General features: G+C 65.2%; 5 protein-coding genes across 5 annotated transcripts; 3 read left to right on the top strand and 2 right to left on the bottom strand.

Annotated features, from left to right (window-relative positions):
- Positions 1-1,011: 1,011 nt before the first annotated feature.
- Positions 1,012-2,153, bottom strand: EMIHUDRAFT_433999 (hypothetical protein; the record flags this gene model as incomplete). Its single annotated transcript, XM_005785456.1, has 1 exon — positions 1,012-2,153. A coding segment is annotated over one exon (777 nt), but the record flags the coding sequence as incomplete, so codon positions are not given.
- Positions 2,154-4,025: 1,872 nt separating this feature from the next.
- EMIHUDRAFT_98785 (hypothetical protein) lies at positions 4,026-8,016 on the bottom strand (the record flags this gene model as incomplete). Its single annotated transcript, XM_005785455.1, has 4 exons — positions 4,026-4,713; positions 4,781-5,238; positions 5,431-5,523; positions 6,151-8,016. 4 exons carry the CDS (start codon positions 8,014-8,016, stop codon positions 4,026-4,028), a joined length of 3,105 nt encoding a protein of 1,034 aa, XP_005785512.1.
- A 292-nt stretch (positions 8,017-8,308) lies between these two features.
- EMIHUDRAFT_98784 (hypothetical protein) lies at positions 8,309-8,956 on the top strand (the record flags this gene model as incomplete). Its single annotated transcript, XM_005785454.1, has 1 exon — positions 8,309-8,956. One exon carries the CDS (start codon positions 8,309-8,311, stop codon positions 8,954-8,956), a length of 648 nt encoding a protein of 215 aa, XP_005785511.1.
- Positions 8,957-10,716: 1,760 nt separating this feature from the next.
- On the top strand, positions 10,717-12,206 carry EMIHUDRAFT_433994 (hypothetical protein). The gene has a single exon (XM_005785453.1). The coding sequence runs from the start codon at positions 10,740-10,742 to the stop codon at positions 11,985-11,987; it is 1,248 nt and encodes a 415-aa protein (XP_005785510.1). The 5' UTR covers positions 10,717-10,739; the 3' UTR covers positions 11,988-12,206.
- A 74-nt stretch (positions 12,207-12,280) lies between these two features.
- EMIHUDRAFT_98783 (hypothetical protein) lies at positions 12,281-13,902 on the top strand (the record flags this gene model as incomplete). The annotated part of the gene is made up of 2 exons (XM_005785452.1): positions 12,281-13,661; positions 13,817-13,902. The coding sequence occupies 2 exons, from the start codon at positions 12,281-12,283 to the stop codon at positions 13,900-13,902; spliced, it is 1,467 nt and encodes a 488-aa protein (XP_005785509.1).
- Positions 13,903-18,583: the final 4,681 nt, after the last annotated feature.

Genomic DNA, 18,583 nt, shown 5'->3' with positions numbered 1-18,583 from the left:
CAGGCACGCGCGCGGCTCGCTGGCGCTCACGCGCGACTACGTGCTCGAGCTCGACGGCAAGTTCATACTTGCGCGCGAGGCGCACGTAGGCGCGGCCCTCTGCAACGGCGCGGTCATCGAGCCGATGTAGTTACTCACTCTCCGGCCTCTCATATAGGGTGGGGCGTGGAGAGAAGGGCGCCCCCCTCCCTGGAAGCGATGTCCGCCTGCTCATGCCGTGGGGCTCCTGCCCGTGTCCGGGTGTGGAGATGCGAGGGTCGCCCCCCCTTGCCCCACCACTTTGTGTGTGTGGAGAAATCTCGCTTAGCATAGGTGGCTCCCGTGGTGTATCTGAACTTAAGACGACATAAGGCCAATTCCGGGTAAACCCCGAGTATACCCGCACCGGTCCAGGTTTACCCGAAAAATACCTGCCACGCGTCCCACATCAATGTCACGCACGCCTACTCCCAGGCCAGTGCGCTACTTGCGCCGCGCGCCGCGCGCCTGCTCAAGAATGCGCACCGTACCATGTGCTGCCGCTATGCGTGCCTTAAAGGCGGCTGCGGCGGAGCGGCGAGCGCGGCTTGCCGATGGTGCTAGCGATGGTGGTGCGGACGGTGTGGTGATGTGCCGACGTTCGATCCTGCTTCAAGATCGAGGCGGTGGCATTGTTCGATGAAAAAAAGTCGTTGATTGAGACGGACAGGTAACTTTGCGCTGCTTGTGGTCCGTGTGGGCCCAGACTGACAAAGACGAAGTCGAAGCAGATCGAAGTGCGCAGTGCTGACGTGTCATCCCCCTTCATACTTTACAGCGACTCGCGCACTTCGCCGGAGCGCCCCGCGGGTACGGGTGTTTGCACTGCCTCCCCGGCGTCGCGGTTGGGGGGTTGCGCTGAATTGGGGTGTGATGGGGTGTCGCTGTCTCGTCGGTGGGGTGCGTGTCATCGCTCATCGGGGTCGTTTCGTGCATGTGTTGCAAAGGTGGTGTGTTAGAGGCTTTTTTATCTCAGGGCCCGCTGAGCGTCTGGGGGGCTGACACCACTCGAAAAAGACACGACAAAAGCAGCCCTTCCGACAGACATACAGGGGCATGAATGTACACCGCGAGAGCACCGTGAACCTGACATGTGCATGTGACAACCTCAAGAGTCAAGTGCGCTCAAAAACCCGACACACACGGCAAGCACCGCGCCAGGGCTCGCTCGACGCTCTCGCCCCCCCAAAACAAGGGGCGAGGCGGCGAGGGCACGCGTGCAGCGCCTCTCACTCCTGGGACATCCACAGTGCTCTCGGCAGATCAACTACATCTACCGTCACAGTGACGGAGGTGCTCATGCCCTCATGGCATGCCATGCGCTCTCGGCTGGAGTCAACGATGACCCGCGGCACCTCCTATTCGGCCCCACTCAGCAGCAGGCCTCGGCGTGCCAGCCGACCTGCGAGAGCGCGCGTCCGACTCGCGCGTTGAAGACGCGCCAGAAGGCCGCCTCGGCGCTCAACTCCTCGGCCGTCGGTGACGGTGGCGGCAGCCGCAGCGGTGGGAGGGTGATCGGGTTCAGCGTCCGGCCGATGCGAAACACCACAGACTCCTCGCGCCCGCAGGGGAGGGCGATGAGGCCCTTGAGCGCCTCGTCCGTCTCGTCCCGCAGCACCACCAGCCGCGGTCCGGCAGAGCCCGCCGTCTGGTTGACGACGCGGTGCGGCGGCCACGAGCCTTGCTGCGACACTCGCCCAGACTTGTCCACGTTCCACACGCCGCCGGTGCGAATATTGACGGGGGGGGGCTCGGCGCTCACGACGACGCGCACGCGGGAGGCCGGGATGGTGACGCCATCTTTCTGGCACGCAGCGCAGAAGTGGTGGCGGAAGGCGGACGAGGCCTGCTCGGCAGGCGCGTGTGCACCGCAACCGCCGAGGAGCTGGCCCCAGCAGGTGGCGCTCGGCTGCTTGCGCTTGCGAGAGACCGTCGCCGGCGCAGTCTCGCAGTCCTCCTCCTCCTCCTCCACGCCGGCCCCCAAGCCGTCGGAGGGGGACGCTTCGAGCAGCGATGTCGTAGCTTGGGGCGAGTGCCCTGACTCGCGCTGCCAGTCGCCGCCGCCCACCCACTCCTCGAGCCACGCCGCCGACACTGTCTCGCCTCCCTCCATTCGGCAGCGGCGCCGCGAAACGCCGCCGGCCGCCGAGGAGTCGCCAGTCAAGGGGGGGGATGTGGCGCGCCTTTTCGTGTCGCATTTCTGCATCAATTTCTGCATCCCTTCGAGCTGGAGACGGGGGAACAGGTGTGTGTGTTTGTGGTTCTCTCTCGAGGTAGGTTCTCGAGGTGGTCCACGCAGGCGTGGTTTCTGACGGCCGACCGTCAGTGCACGGAGTTGCCCCTTCTCCGACTGCCCCGGCTAGTTCACGAGTTTCGCGGGAGTGACCCCACCCATGCATGCGTCAAACCCGAGACCTAGCGCGGGTGGGTTCGAGGGGGGCTCGCTGCAGGGAAGGGCTGTGAAGCCGATCCCCGTAGTCCGCCCCGCTCCTCCCCATCGGGCCGCATGAGCGGCCACGCCTCGCAGATTCGTTTTCGCGCCTGGGTCAGGCGCGCGGGGCATCCCCCGGGTCGCTCGACCAGCGATCCGAAGAGTGGCAGCCGCTATGCGAAGGAAAGAGCGGGGCCCTCGGGGTACGCCTCCGTCCGGCCCCCTCCGAGGGGGGAAGGGAATTGCGGGGTCCCCACGGGCGCCTCTCTTCGGCCCTCCCGAGGGGGGGAGAGGGGAGCAAGGGGGTGGGGGGATCGGGGCGGGGGGAGGGGTCTCGGTTTCGTGAGGCTAATACTTGCCTTTCGGGGAGGGTATGGGCAGGGATCGCTATCGAGGAGTGGTCTTCCCCCACGGCCCCCGCCCTTGCTTCCCCTCCTCCCTCGCGGCAGCGAGACAGTAGGCAGCGAGAGGAGGTCTCGAGCGCCTACTGGGCTGGGTTTTTAGGCATTGTGGGGTTGGCACTCCCATCGACCCTCATGACCTCCACTGCGGTCTCTGAGATGGACACCAGTGGGTGTGGGACCACAGCCAGGATACACTCGAAGGCTGGGTAAGCAGTAGAGGTCGATACTCGGCGCGTCCCACATGGTCTGTGTCGCTGTCGGCACGCTGTCGACAGGACGTCGAGCGACACCGGTGGCAGTGCCACCCAGGAGTGGTCGGGCGGTCTCCTGTCATGAGAGAGCCACCATGTGATCCGTATGATGATTCCTGACAACCGCCTCAGTCAACTTTCGTCACAGTTCCCGCTCTGAGAGGAGCTGCGGGTCAGTTCGACAGCTGGAGCTGTGTCGCCGGCGTGCGGCGGCCTGCCTCCGGAGGTGCCTCTGAGGTGGACATTTTTTGGTCACCGTGAGAGAACGCGTTTGAATTTTCACTCCGGAACTTCAACTCCGCACGCGCACCGGCCAGGGCTACAATAGTGCCAGTGAGGCGAAGGCGCGAGTCGGAAGGCCGCGACCGTGATTTGGTCCCTCAATTTACCTACAATCGCTGTGAACCCAGCCACGTATATGAAGGTATGTGTGAGATGGTGATGGGAATGGGTGGTCGGGCGGGCGGGCGGGCGGGTGGGCGGGCGGGCGGGCGGGCGGGCGGGCGGGCAAGCGGGGAGAGGGGCGGGCGGGCGGGGCGGGGCGGGCGGGCGGGGTGATCGGAGAAATCGTATCCACAATCAGCAGTTCAGCAGCCGCACCAGCTCAGCAGTGCAGCTGCTGCTGCAGCAGCAAGTGTCCTGCGCGTGTCTGGGTGTATAGAGTGTGATATTGTTACTGACGTACTGCTTACTCGATTGAACATTGATGTGAGGCTGAGAGGCGGAGACGGTGACCGTCTCCCATCTCGTCGGGAAGTGCTGTGAAGTGTGATGAGCGTCGCAGGGCCCTAGGAAAAGTGTACGACTCCCTGCCTATAACGGGGGACTGAGCCCCCTCACGGTACCGCGGCGCCGGAGACCCGCACGCCGCGTCACACGGGAGATGGAAGGCACAGATGGTACAAGCGCACGCGAGGCGCCTCACATAGGCTGGTCAGGGGATGGCGGGGCGATGGGGTACGGGCTCGGCGGCGGCGGCTCCGCGCCGCCAGGCAACGGCTCCGCGAGCGGCGGCCCCTCCTCCGCCACCGGCAGCGCGCAGTTGGCCCAGAACCCGGCGGGTGACTCGCGGCGCATCAGCTCCTCCATCCCTCCTCGCACCACCTTGACGGCGCCCTCCACCCGCTCCACCTTCGAGACGAGCCGCTGCAGCATCGCGCTGTCCGCCACCTGCACCGTGAACTGGAACGCCGCCTCGCCGCCCGGCGTGAGCGTCTCCGAGTGCACGTCGATGATGTTGAGCGCCTCGCGCGTCACCACCATCGACACGTCGAGCAGGATGCCGCGCCGGTCGCGCACAAAGACAACCACCGCCGTCAGGAAGCCGGCCAGCCCGCCCCCCGCGTCGCACGGCGCCATGTACCTCCGCAGCAGCGGCTGCGCGCGCGCGCCCGAGACGAGCGTGTGGCCGCCGACGGCGAGCTGCCGCTGCAGCGCGCGGCAGCCCGCGCCGGCGCGGTGCACGATGCCCGCGCCGCACGAGAGGTCAAACGCGGATCCCGCGAGCTCGTCGCCCAGCACCGGCTGGCACTGCTCGCACAGCCGCCACCCCGACGTCTCTGCCGACGCGAGCCGCTGCATCATCGGCAGCAGGTGCCCGTCCGACCGCCTGTGGACATGTCTCGGACGTGTCCTGGACGTGTCCTGGACGTGTCAGCAGCAAGTGCCCGTCCGACCGCCTCATCGCCGGCCGCGGAGACGCGGCGGGCGCGGTGGCAGGCGCGGGCGCGGCGGCGGCGGGCGCGGCGGCAGGGGCGGCGGCGGCGGAGAGGGGCGCCGTCGCGGCGGCGGGCCGCTGCAGCGGCGAGGCGGCGCGGCGCTGGCCATAGTGGACGAGCGGCTCCCGCCGCTCGAGCGAGACGATGTCGCCGTTCTGCAGGACCGTCGAGGGCGCCGCCGGCATGCCGTTGACGAGCCCACCGTGCGAGTCGAGGTTTGGCGCGCGGAGCAGGCAGGCGGCGTCGAGCAGCGTGGCGCCGCGCGCGAGGTTGAGGATGCGCCTAGTCACAGCGTGTGCGAGGTTGCGCGAGGTTGCGCGAGGTTGCGCGAGGTTGCGCGAGGTTGCGCGAGGTTTGAGGATGCGCCCGTTCCGCGTGAAGACGAAGACGCGGGTGCCGAGCAGCTCCTCGCGCACCTGGGCGGAGGCGGTCGCGGAGGCGGTCGCGGAGGCGGTCGCGGAGGCGGTCGCGGAGGCGGAGCTGGGGTGCAGCCGAGGCGGAGCCGAGGCGGTGCCGAGGCGGAGCCGAGGTGCAGCCGAGGTGAGGTGCAGTGGAGCCGAGGTGCAGTGGAGGCGGGCCGAGGTGGGGGGTGGCTGGTCCGCGCGCACCAGCCGGACAAAGTCGTGGGCGCTCTCGACCTGGTCGTTCCACTGGCGGATGATCTGGAGCCAAGGGAGGGAGGAGTCGCCGCGGGGCATCTCCTACCATCCGAGATCACACGAGATCACACGAGATCACACGAGATCACACGAGTCGCCGCCGGGCATCTCCTTGTACAGCCAGTGCGCCGCCGCGCCGTGCTCCGCTACGTTGTGCATCTCGAGCGTGCGGATCTGGACCTGTGAGATCAGGGGAGATATGGGGAGATATGGGGAGATATGCGGATCTGGACCTGTGAGATCGTGGTGGAGATATGGGGAGATATGGGGAGATCGCGGATCTGGACCTGTGAGATCGTGGTGGAGATATGGGGAGATATGGGGAGATCGCGGATCTGGACCTGTGAGATCGTGGTGGAGATATGGGGAGATATGGGGAGATCGCGGATCTGGACCTGTGAGATCGTGGTGGAGATATGGGGAGATATGGGGAGATCGCGGATCTGGACCTGTGAGATCGTGGTGGAGAGAGAGCTGAGAGAGTGAGATCTGGACCGGTGAGATCGTAGAGTCAAAGTGGAGAGAGTGGGATGTAGTGGAGACATAGCTGAGCTCCAGCAGAGCGCGAGGAGAAGCTGCGCCCAGAGATGCAGGTGCAGCAGAGGTGTAGCGGATGGCAGAGAGAGCGGAGAGACGGCGGCGCCTCGCCTCCAGTGGCTGAGTGCCCACCAGCACCGTCGTGTGCAGCGAGCGGTACCTGAGATATCGGGAGATATGGGGAGATATGGGGAGATATGGGGAGATATGGGGAGATATGGGGAGATATGGGGAGATATGGGGAGATATGCGGTACCCGTTTGGCTTCGGCGAAGAGATGTAGTCCTTGAGCGTTCGCGGCAGCGGCGTCCAGCAGCCGTGCACCTTGCCAAGCACGTGGTAACACAGAGCTCGGTCCTCCGCCTCGCCCGCCGCCCGGGGACCCGCCGCGCTAGCGGGAGGCGGAGACAGCACGCCGCGCGGCTCGATCGCGGGCGGCGCGGCGGCGGGCGCGGCGCCCCGTGTGGCGGGGACCTGCGCCGCCTGCGCCGCCTGCGCCGCCTGCGCCACCTGCGCCGCCTGCTGCGCCGCCTGCGCCGCCTGCTGCGCCGCCTGCTGCGCCGCCTGCGCCGCCTGCGCCGCCTGCGCCTCCAGCACCTCCGCCTGCAGGAAGTGCGCTTGGGCGTGGCCCCTCGCCGGCGGCATCCACGTCACCGTCGACCCCGCCGCGGGCGGCGGCGTCGGCGTCGGCGTCGGCGGCAGCTCGCGAACCTCCTCGCAGAGGACGACGCGGAGCGCGACGAGGTCATGCACGCGCTCGATCTCGCAGCCGTGGCGCTGCATCTTCTTCCATGTCGAGTACACCGACTTGGTGCGGCCGGTCACGGACACGGACCGGATGCGGCCCTGCAGCCATTCATCCGAGGAGAGCAAGCGCTGCACCTTGTCTTGCGACGACGCGATGACGTCCTCGTACTGCGGCGCCATCCGCTCAATGTACTCCTGCACCTCCAAGAACTCGGCGGGGAATAGGTACTTGAAGGACAGGTCAGAGAGCTCCGTCTTGAACGCCCACAGGCCCAGCCGGTGCGCGAGCGGCGCGAAGATCTGCAGCGTCTCGCGCGCGGTGGCCGCCCGCTTGTGGGGCGGCATGTGCTGCAGCGTGCGCATGTTGTGCAGCCGGTCCGCCAGCTTGACAACCACGATGCGCCAGTCCTCGGCCATCGCTATGAACATGGAGCGCAGGTTCTCCGCCTGCTCGTCGGTGTCCGAGACGAGCGTCTCCACCGCCTGCGCCTGCGCCGGCTCGACGCCGCCAGTCACGCCGCCGCCGCCGCCGCCGCCGCCGAACAGTGCGCCGGCCGCAGCGTGGCCCTCGGCCTCGTCCGAGGAGCGGACCATCTTCGGCAGCTTGGAGACCTTGGTCTCGCCCTCGACAATCTTGCGCACCGTCGCGCCGAAGAGCGCCTCGATGGCCGCAAAGTCGAGCTCGGTGTCCTCGACCGTGTCGTGCAGCAGTCCGGCGATGAGCGACTCCTTGTCCATCGAGGTGCGCGCGAGGATCGCAGACACCTCGACCGGGTGGGTGATGTAGGGCTCGCCGCTGCGGCGCTGCTGGCCGTAGTGCGCCAGGAAGGCGGTCTCCAGCGCGAGCCGCAGCTGCTGCTGCGCCGACGGGCGCAGGTACGCCGTGAGGCTGCCGAGGTGCCGGTCCAGCTCGCCGAGCAGCTTCAGCGCGGACGGTGCGCCCGACAGCCGGTCGAGCTGCGAGGAGAGGCAGGGAGCGACCGAGCAGATTTGGTCCGCCCACTCGAAGTAGCTCGCGCCGTCGGCGTATGGCGGCGACCACTCGGAACTGGGCGGAGTGTGGCTCTGCCCGAGCGGGGTGGCGCAGCGGACGCCGCCGCCGCGCACCTGGCCGCGCGCCAGACTGCGGAGCGGCGCCTCGCCGCCGCCGACGACGACGCCGCCTCCTCGCCGCCAGCCAGACAATAAGGCGTGGGCGAGCGGCAGCCACGGAAGCCACAGCAGGAAGCTGATCGGCAAAGGGCGCCGCATCGAGTCGGGGTTTTCACGCCGGAGCTTAGCTTGAATGTTTTAGACAAAGCAAGGCATGCCCCGAGTTCATTTTATATCAAGGCAGACATGGCATATCGCTCTCGGTGAACAAACGACTCGGGCCTTTCACTCCCTTTGCTGCCACTCATAAAATCGTTGCTTCAGTTCACGAAGCCGTGGGCCGACCCTCCGATTTTATGAGAAGAGAACAAAGGGAGTGCGGGCCTTTTCATAAAAGTGAAAGAAGAAACACGACTAAATGTAGAGGAATCACTGCGCTGCGACCGACGCCATGCTACTCCTACTCGCCTGCAGCCGCGCTCGGCCGCCGCTCGCGCCCGCCGCCTCGCCGCTGCGAGCCTCCGCACCGCAGATGGTATTCGGGCCGAAGCTTCCGCCAGAGGTTGCCGTCGTGCTCCGGCCTGCTTACGAAGGCGCCGCACGTGGTGGCGAGCCTTTCGTGGTCGGCACGGAGGCAGAACTCCGTGCAATCTGGTCGGCGATGCTCAAGGTCTACGGCAACGAGGCGGACGCTCGGCTCGCTGTGGCGCGCAACCAGCAGGTCATACTCCCCTACATAAACTCGCCCGCGGTTATCACTGGCGCTCATCGGGCGCTGCTCCAAAAGTTCGGGGCCGAGGACGCGGCCAAAATCATCCGGCAGAACCCGGGCATCCTCGCTTGTGACCCCGCGGCGCTGGCCGCGACACCGAGCCGTGACATCGAGAGCGCCGCCAGCTTCGTCGCCGCCTTTGACTCGCTGCCTCGCGGCGCGCGAGAAGGTGTCCCCTTTGCCACCTTTGCGCTCCTCGCTGGCACCATCGGGGCGCGCCTCGCGACGTGCGCCGGCCGGGTGTGCGGCAGCTCGGCCGATTGGGACCTGAAGGGCGGGCTGGGCGTGCAGGCTAAGGCCTGGGTTCTCGCGCACATGCCGATGTAGTGGCACTAGCCTAAATAAATAAACAAAGAGCTGGACAAATACCAAATTCCAAATCGCAAACATAGAAACCCAAACACAGGCGGCGACGTGGCATACGAGCTCATAGGAGAAGGAGGCGCACAACTTCCAAGGACACACGAGCGAGAAGCACGCACACAGCCATGACGATGATGATTGAGCGCGTGAACACCAACTCCCCGGCACAGGCCGTGAAGAGCCGCGCACGCGGGCCGACGATTACGCAGCTGCGTGCCAAGCAGGCCGCTCTTGTGGCCGCAGCTGAGCTCGCAGCTTCGAGTAACGCCGAGGCGAGTGTGGTAAGGCACTCGCCCGTCGACGAAGCCAAGCGGTGGGCAAGCGGCAAAGGCCGCAAAGTGGGCTTCTCAAAAGCACGTGCCACCTTCCGTGGCGGCGGCACGGGAATCGCGGCGACGGCCGCGAAGCACGACTCACTCATCAAGAAGGCCCGCTGGCGCGGCACCGAACAAATTGCCCGGGAGACTCCGGCGGGCTCTGTGTCCGTAGTGACGATGCCGCACCGCAAGGACTTCGCCTCCGACAAGGAGCACCAAGTGAAGTTTAACCTGTGGCTGAAGGCGGACGGCTTCAAAAATAAAAACGGACACCAATAAATAAATCGGACACCTCTACTAGGAGATGGGTAAAAAGGAACAGGTCCCCGCCCTGCGGTCTTTGTGCAGGGTTCTTTGTGGGTGTGGTCGGCGACTAGCCGGGGTCGTCCTAATAAATAAATACAACGGACATCCCAAGCTAGGGCTGGGTCGAGGACAGACACGTCCCCACCTTTGCAGGATTTTGCAAAAGTGTGAGTACACACACTCACCCACGCATCCGCACTGCTCCAGGAACGGTCCATCCAGGATGGAAGGGTCTAGGAACGGACCACGCTCGAAGCACCACCGCCAGGTGCTTGTCGAGCTCGGCTAGATCTCGCTCGTTCTCGGCTAAATCTCGCTCGTTCTTTTTTTTGGAAAACTGTACCCCATGTCCCCCAATGTACCCCACATTCCGCTGACGGCCTTCTATCCAAGGAAGCCCTCCACTATAAGCTCGTCCGCTCGAGCGGGCTGCCACACATCCTGAGTGGGCGTACACATCACTCAGGCCACGTCCCCCCTGTCGCCCCCCCCAGCACTCCAAGGTGCCAAGAGACAAACAACAGCACAACAACACAGACAGGCGACAGGGGCGAACGTGTGAGACTAGAGCAGGCTTGCTCCGCCTCTAGCAATCTCGTCGCCGGCCGCAAGGCACGGACGAGACCGTGTGTGGGGTCTTGTGAGGTGTCTATGGACGCCCTCCTCACAGGCTATTGGCCAGCCGCTAGCCCTAACTCGCACTCATGGGTGACGACAGTTCATTGGATGAGTGGTTGCGAGCAGAGGCGCGTGTGCTGAATCTAGATCGCACGCCGTGGCATATGACTTGGGTAGGCGTGCGACCGCAGCGCGCCCGCCGAAGGCTCGACCGGGCGCGCGTGTCAGCCAGAACTTTGCCAGTAGAGCGATCCTGGTCTTTCCGAAGACGAGCCCCGCGCCACAGGTGCCAGCCGTGCCTCCGCGGGAGCCGCCTCTCGAGCCGCGTCCCGCCGGCACTGTCCCTGAGTGCGTCCCGCCTTGGTTGGCGACACGCACTCGACAAGGGCAGTCCAGCCGACGGGAACGTGTCGCGCGCCGGCGACAAATAGAATGTTGGGCACGAGCGACCATGAGAATGTTGATTGCGTTTCGTTCGGCTTGCCTTCGACTGGCCCAACATCCTCATGCACCCTTTGCTCTTCTGTGCGCTTCCGCTCACCTTTGCGGTGCAACACGTGGTGTGCGCGTTCATTCTTTCACCGCCAGTCCCTTCGCGAGTCTGCCTTTGCGCTGGAGGCGAGGTTCCACCGCAGCGCTGCGCCTCGACGTGCTCACGCCGCTTGCCGTCAGATGGAGCTTGCGGGCGGCCAGGGTGGAATGCTTGGAATCAGCGCGGGCAGGCTGGTGATGTTGAAGACGCGCACCCAGGGAGGGACGGGGGCGAGGCGAACTGCGTCGGATCGCGCACTGGCTGGTGGTGGAGACGCCCACCCCCGACGCTGGCTCTCGTCTGCTTGCTCGCCGCCTGCCTAGTCATCAGCCTCGCCATACGCGCGGAGGACAGGGAGGCGTTCAATGGGCACGCGGCTGAGGCGCTCTGGACCGCATTCATTCAGGTCCAGGTCGTCGTACAAGGGCAAACGCACCTCTTCGATGTCAGCGCTCAGACAAGCGGTCTCGAGCTGAGACGCTTGTGTGCAAAACGCTCCTCGATCCCCGCTGGTGCGCTTGGCGGCCTCTACCATCAGTCGCGGCTATTGGAAGACGACGCCCCGCTGGCATCCTACGGTGTGCGCGCAGGAAGCACCATCGAAGTCAAAGCACGGTTGCGCGGCGGCGCGCCCGGCCCACCGGCCACCTCCCGGTACGCCTCCCCGAACCGGGCGGAAGAGGGTCACTTCCTCCACACCTTTCCGGTCGACGTCTTGCCGACCATCATTGACCCCGTCACCCAAGTGCCGATTCTGGACTCAATCTCAATTTCCATCCGACATGCCATTGCGGGACGCCCCGCGCATTACCCTGGCGGATATCGCGCATTCTGGTCTCACCATCTACAGCAGCAGGGGCTGCGGCAGCAGCAGGCTCAGGCGCAGGCGCAGGCGCAGGCTACACTTGTGGCGGAGCGGGAGCACGAACGCCACCGCCTTGCGTTGGACATCAGTGCCACTGAGCGCGCGGCCTTGATCCGGGCGCGGCTGGCAGCCCGCCACTCGCCCGAACACAAGCTCCCTCTGGCAAAAGACCCGGCAGGCACCGCCCTGCCTGAGGACTCCGGCCCGCCAGCGGAGGAGCACGTCGCTCCTCCTCGTGCACCCCCACAACCGAGCATCGTCCTCGGCGCCAACGACGGGAGGATGTACTCTGAGGAGCTCCGCATCGCGCATGAGATTGCCCGCACCCGCTGCCGGCTGCGCGACGCGGGGCTCTGACGCACCGAACCCGCGCTGTGGACGGGGCGGTGGGACGCAATCGTTCGGGTGTGCGGGGTGCCATGGCCCAAGGCATGGCACTGCACCGCTTCGTCCCCTCCCACCGCAGAGCCATTGTACAGAGGGAGGCATATTGTATAGCCATTGTATAGAGGGGTGGGAGAAGGACTCCCTTGTCTAGTGTTGTGAGATAGTTGCCGAAAAATTCTCGAGCTGGTCAAAATTCTTCTTTTACAAACGCACATGAGCCTGTACTCCAGCGCCTGCATACTACGAGTAGCTAACAACATCCGATGGACCCTGTGGCCGTCATGGAGTCTTCCTTCGCGCCCTTCGACGCGCGCCTCCAGCCTGGGCGCATGGACCCCGTGCCGGTCTTCGCCGTCGATCTGGATCAGACAGATCTGGCCGCGCGCTGGGCGTGGGTCAGAGATTACGCTCATCACTTTCACGCGGCCCGCCAGCTGATCCTTGGAGAGGTGGGCGTGAACGCAGATGCTCCGACACCCCTCTGGGTGCAGGTCGGGGCGCGCGCCATTTTATCGGCCACCCCAGCAGCGCTTCGTCCTGAGCTCGAGGCGTGCGCCGCTGTGTGCGGCGTGCCTGCTGGTGAGCTCGCGCTGCTCAATTATCTCTACGAGCTGAAGGCCAAGTGCAGCTCGTTCGTTGTGGCACAGCGTGGATCCGGGCGGCCGCTGCACGCGCGCACCCTCGATTGGCCGGGATGTGCGGTCCTCTGCGAGTGCACCGTGCGCCTGCGCTTTTTGCGTGGTGGGCGGCTGCTGTACGAGTCTCTCACCTGGCCGGGCTACCTTGGAGTCCTCACCGCATGCGTGCCGGGGAGGTTCTCCGTGTCCGTCAACTTCCGTGGGGACGAACGCGCGGAGCTTCCGTGGGAGCTGCCCGGCAACGGCGCGGTCCATACGGTCGTGTCGGAGGTGCTTCGCCGCGGGGTCGCCATGCTCGGTTCGCTCACTGGCAGGTGCCGCAGCGTGGGGTTTTCTGTGCGACAGATGATCGAGCAGGAGCCACCGGTCGACTTTGAAGGCGCGCTTTCGCAGCTCAGCAGCGTCCAGCTGCTCGCTCCCGTCTACTTCACTCTCGCAGGCCCTGAGCGTGGCGAGGGCGCCATCCTCGTCCGTGGGCCAGCTCCCATCCCTTTGCCGACCTCGGAGGGCGAGGCATGGCGGATCCGCAGGCTGGACGACCCCGCGTACACGCGCAATGGCCTGCTCTACCAGGCCAACTCGGACACCGCAGTGAGCGCCGGCGACGACGAGCTTCTCGCGCTGCAAGAGGAGGAGGGCCAGGGAGGGCTGGTCTCGTGGGATCGCATTCGCGTCGCGCAGGCCTTGGCGGATCGATATGGGCCGCAGTACAGCCTCGCGGACGTGATTGACATGGTGACAGCGCAGGCAGGGGAGCTCCAGCCACAGGCGAAGCGGCTGGAGGTGAAGGTTGCCGAGATGAGCGGCATCGCTAACACGCTCACCATCTTCTCCTGCGTCCTCGACCCGAGCGCACCATCCGGTGACGCGCTCGCCATCCGTTGCGCGCGCCACTCGTTGTTTGAGAGCGTCGAGTACGAGGACGGCAGCAAGGGCGAAGAGATCGTGCTGCCGAAGCGGAAGGCCGGCAACGGATGGCGCGACGCCCCGTGCTTTCAATCGGGTGGTGCGAGTGAGGGGGGAGGAATGAGAAAACGCAAGTCTGCTGCTGTCGGTAGTAAGCAGAGAGGCAAGAGGAAGAAGGGCTAGGGGATCACCGGTTTGGCCGCGCCAGAGTTGGGGCGCCGACGCCGGATCTTGATTGACGGCGGCATACTGTAGAGCTGGGGTACGGCTATGCCGCCGCCATGGTCGCGGTGCAAAAGGAGCACGCGCCGCCGGGGATGGGAGGGATGGATCGCAGCTGAATTGGCGCCCCCGCTTCAACCTTCATTCAGCCTTGAGGCCGCTTGTCCCGGAGTGTGCGGAGAAGGGTGGGCCGGTACGCGGTCTGCCAGCTAACTGAAAACGCATTTGCGACGTGATGCGTGTGTTGTGATTTTTTGTATTTTGAGAGTCTGTGGCACAACCGCGGGGTCACCGCGCGCACACCGCTCAAGCCTCAACCGGGATCACGCACTCGCGCACAGGCTGGCACACGCTTCACGGTCATATGAAATATGGTTTTCACCGGGTCCGGGGACCGGGGAGGACACGCGGTCTCGCGAGAGACTAGACGACGACGAGCTAGCCCCTAGCGAGGTGTAGACGGTCCACGACCTCTCAGCACCGCACCCAACCACCCTCCGCTCAGGACTCTCGGCACACGCCTCGCATCTTGCGGACGGACGCGTTGCGCAGCGGTGACCAGCGGTTCCGTTTTGACTCGTCGGACCCGCCATCATGCCCGCCATACAAGCATCACCCGATCACATGCTCCTAATGTGACTATGTGCATGAGAATCGAAGTTTACGGTGAGAGCAAAGAGCGGGAGTTCCTCCCATGCACGTGGTCCCTCTACGGCGACGCGTTCCCGCTTGGGCTGTCCGCCGCCGGCTTCAGGGCGGACTGGGTACTGGTGTGGGCGACCCCACACCCGGGCTCGGGTCTGACCAGGGCCCACATCCAATATGTGGGTCGAGACACCCCGAACAACGAGCCGGGATGGGGGGCGGGCTTCTGTGGCGTGACATGCCGCGGAGAGCAGGACCTGCAACCAGGCCGCTCGGGGAAGGTTGACCGGCTTGTCACCCGAAGCGCCAGCGGCTGGACCACCTGCCTGGACCTTGAGAACGGTGTGATGGCTATCCCGGCGAAGGGGGGGCCCGGAGCGAGGGAGGTGTGCGTCGATGGGAGAGAGGTCGACATCTCGATGCCCCCGGAAGAATGGCGGGATCCCCTCGAGTTTGTGGTGCGGAAGACCGTTCGGGTGGCTCGACAGCTCACGACGATGCAACCCCGTAAGCGACGGGCGGTTGGGGCGCGGTTGCGGAAATGGGCGGGGACGTCGGTCGATGAGATACTCGAGGCGACCATGTCCGTGGCGCGAGAGCGACCCCACGAGCAGGCTCGCGGCGCCGGAGCAGCGATGGGCCGGGAGAGGGTGACGAGGAGAACGACGGAGGCCCCGGCGCCGCGGACGGAAGACGCCGTCTCTACCCTCCTATCGGCGGCGGCGTTTGCGGTGGCGAGACACCTACAGACACTCGGGGGGGGGGAGGGGGCGACCAGCCTCGAGATAGACTGCCCGAGGGCGCCGACCGTCTGCCCGTGCGTCAACGGTGGCCGGGCCCTGCCCCCCCCCCTCCCCGAGGGGAGACGAGAGCTAGGCCCCCCCCCACGAGCGGGGTGGACGGCCGACGCGTGGAACCACGGCTGGAACGGCCGCGGGGGCAAGGGGCCGCCCCCGAAGCCCCGCTCGTGGAGTTGGGGCGGCTGGCTCCGCCACCAGGTCCACCCCCACCACCACCGCCTCCGCCCCCGCCGCTGGAGCAACCGCTGGGTCGAGGGGCCAGCTCTGAGGCCCCATACCAGGCGGTGTGGCCGCCAGTGCCGCCACTGTTTCCGCCACCCACGCTGCCATTTCCGCCCCCGCCGCTGGAACGGCTGCAGGATCGTGGGGCCGCCCCAGCGGCTCCACACCAGGCGCGTTGGCCGCGAGGGCCGCCACCGTGCCCGCCACCCCCGCCTCCGCCTCCACCCCCGCCGCCGGCGGAGCCGCCACCGTGTGGCCCCACTCGGAATAATCAGAGGGATCCGGAGCCGCCCCACCGGAGGCTGGAGTACCCGAGAGGTGGAGCTGGGGGAGGGGAGTCGCCGCAATACGATAACGGACCCGCCGGCGAACCGGAGGGCCGTGGCCGGAGGGCCCCGGGGGGGGCTTGGGGTCAACTCTCGGAGGAGGTGAGAGTCGAGCTGACTCGGCCTCTGCGAGTGGAACCGGGCCGTGTGAGCCCACCAGGGGTAGACCCGTCGCGGCGTTGGATAGACCGCCGTGACTTACGACAAAAGGGACCGCGCCTTCCCGAGTTTAGTGAGGAGCAGGAGGAAGGGGAGGGCGAGCCGAGGACGATAGAGAGGCCACGGGTGCGGGCGCGACTCGCTGACCGGGGAGAGCCGGCCCGACCTCCCGGAGAGGAGTGGCGACGAGTGATGCCGCCGCCCTCACCCGGGGAGTCGGGCGTGGGATCGCCGGAGGCGGAGTCAACAGGATCAGGCAGAGAAGACGAGACGGCGGCGGGGCCGCAGCCGAAAAAGGCTAGGAGGGGAGGTCGGGCCCCGCGCCCGTCGCACAACTATCGGGATGCGGCCAGGAGGAAGGACCGAGAGGTGGGGGAAGACGCCCCGGAGTGAAAGTTGGGAGACCTCGAAGAGGGGCCCGGTGTGGTGAGGTGCCGGGTGTGGATGGGCGTCGAGTCCGTGTCGAGTGTTTACTAGCTCCGAGTAGAGGGGGCGTTCTGCTGCTAGGGGAAACCTGGAGCGCGGAGCTAACCCTCGGAGACCCGTGTTTACTTTAAGGCCCTTGCCCTGCGAATGCGCACCCCCCCTAGCTAGGGGTCAGGGCTCTCTAGCCCGTAGCCCGATGCCGATCATCCGGCTCGCTGGGTGCGCTTCTCAGCTCCCCGGCCCTGGATGTGAGGTTAATGACTGCACTCCAAGTGCTCCAAGTGCTCTACTGTGAGATGGGTAAAAAGGAACAGGTCCCCGCCCTTGCGATGTTTGTGCAGGGTTCTTTGTGGGTGTGGTCGGCGACTAGCCGGGGTCGTCCTCCCGATGTCCTCCCGATGTAGGGGGGGGGGGGGGGGGGGCGGTGCGTCCATTGAGGAGAATGACGAGTTCGAGGGGCGAGGTCCGTCGAACCGTCCCTTGGGATGCGCAAAGGTAATTTTCGGAGCTCCGGCGGGCTCTCTCTCGAGGTTGGCGTGTCCGTTTTCTTTATTTATTTATCTCGAGGTCTCGAGAATAAAACCACAGGCAAACGCGTTTTTTTGTTGTCGCTTGGTCTGTGATCTCTCAATATGTTCAAATAATGGACCTTGCCCATCGCCTTCCCGCCAAAAGCACCCGAGACGCCGTCGGAGAGGCCGACGACGATGTCGTCAGCAGGCACCGGAAAAAGAATTTTACAACGCGCGGAAAAAAATTCAAGGCGACCTCTCGCACAGCACACAGGTTGAGAAACTGCGAAGAGAGATAGGTCATAGGAAGTGGTAGACGCCCGAGGGTGGGCGACGGCTAGCACCACACTTCTCCCCTTAAAATCCCTGTGGTGGCGCGTGGCGCGGCGTGCTGTCCTCCGCCATCCCTGCCCTGTGTTTTCTTTTTCGGCGTTAGTGCCAGTGCGCGCCAGTCCCGTGCCCAGTGTTGTGCGAGGGAGTTTTTTAAGATTCTTTTTCGTGCTTTAAAGGCCCACTCCACGCCCCCTTTCGCCTTTGAGCAAGTGTCGACACTTGGCCGCCGCTGCCTCCTGAGCACCCCCACGCCGGTTGTGGCTGCTCTCCGCCCACCAGCCGGCCACAGGCCGCCACCCTCGCCGGCCGGCGTCGAGAGAACGGCCAGACTCGACCGACCGGGTGTCGCGCCGCTGCCTGCTTCTCGCGCCGCTGTAGCAGCGCCAGCGGCTCGGCCGCGCATCCTTCACACACGCTGCCACAACCAAGCTGAGCGAGCCCAGTGTCGAGGTCTGGTGCGAGCTGCATGCGAGGGGCGGCTTTGGCCACAGCAGGTCCACCAGACGGACCTCAAAGCTTGCCGTCGGCGTGCTGTCGTGGCGAGAGCGCGAGACCGCTGCAGAGGAGCCGAGTGCAGTGGCGAGCCAGAGGCTACCAGGGTCACCAAGTGGTAGCCCTTGCCCATTCTGATCAGGGCTGTGCTTTGGTGGGGTTGTGTTTGAGCATGTGTGAAGTGGGAGTGCGTGCCGGCGGCGTGTCTGTGGGTGAAACGGGCGTGAGTGAGGCCGTAAGAGCCGTGGTATGAGCCAGAGTGGGCTTCATCACCCAAAATAAGGACGGTTTGGGACAGCTCAGACTTGGTACTGATGAGCCTGGGCCAGGAGGGCGACAGAGAAGGCGAGGTGGTGAGCTGGGAAGCCGCTTCATCGGCACCTGGACGTGTCGCGATGAACTGCCGAAAAGTACTATTTGCGGCTATTGCTCAAAACTTCGGGAGACAAGGCCTACATATTATGACTGAATCCTTGCGCCTGGTGCATGAGGGCTGCGGGTCGGGACATTTCACGGTCGGTGGCGCCGGTGTTGGCCTCCGGAAAGCCCTCGCAATCGCCTCGGATGGGGTCCACCGGAGACAATCTCGAGCCCTCTCCGTGACATCACGAGCCGGTGTGACCTTCTAAACCCAGGTAAGTTGCGGACTGGTTTGATTTACCCTTCCTTCTGTTTGGCCTGTCTCTCGCCTGAATACGTAAATCTTCAGACTGCTATCTCATCTTTCTATTAAATTCCTCCCTTCTTCCCCCTTGCCTGTTCCTTACATTACTTTCCCACTTTAACCACATTACGTTATTTGTCCCATGGCACGTTTGCCAACTATTCTTGGTTGTCTTCTCCTCTCTTATTTTTACTATCACTCTCGTATGTATTTCTTGTTTG

This window comes from Emiliania huxleyi (genome assembly GCF_000372725.1).
Source record: "Emiliania huxleyi CCMP1516 chromosome Unknown EMIHUscaffold_16, whole genome shotgun sequence".
NCBI lineage: Eukaryota > Haptophyta > Isochrysidales > Noelaerhabdaceae > Emiliania > Emiliania huxleyi.
Note: the sequence above shows the minus strand (reverse complement) of the source record. Positions and strands in the feature narration are given on the sequence as shown.

Coding starts and splice junctions, on each gene's coding strand:
- EMIHUDRAFT_433994 (XM_005785453.1), top strand. CDS start 10,740: ATGCACCCTTTGCTCTTCTGTGCGCTTCCGCTCACCTTTGCGGTGCAA.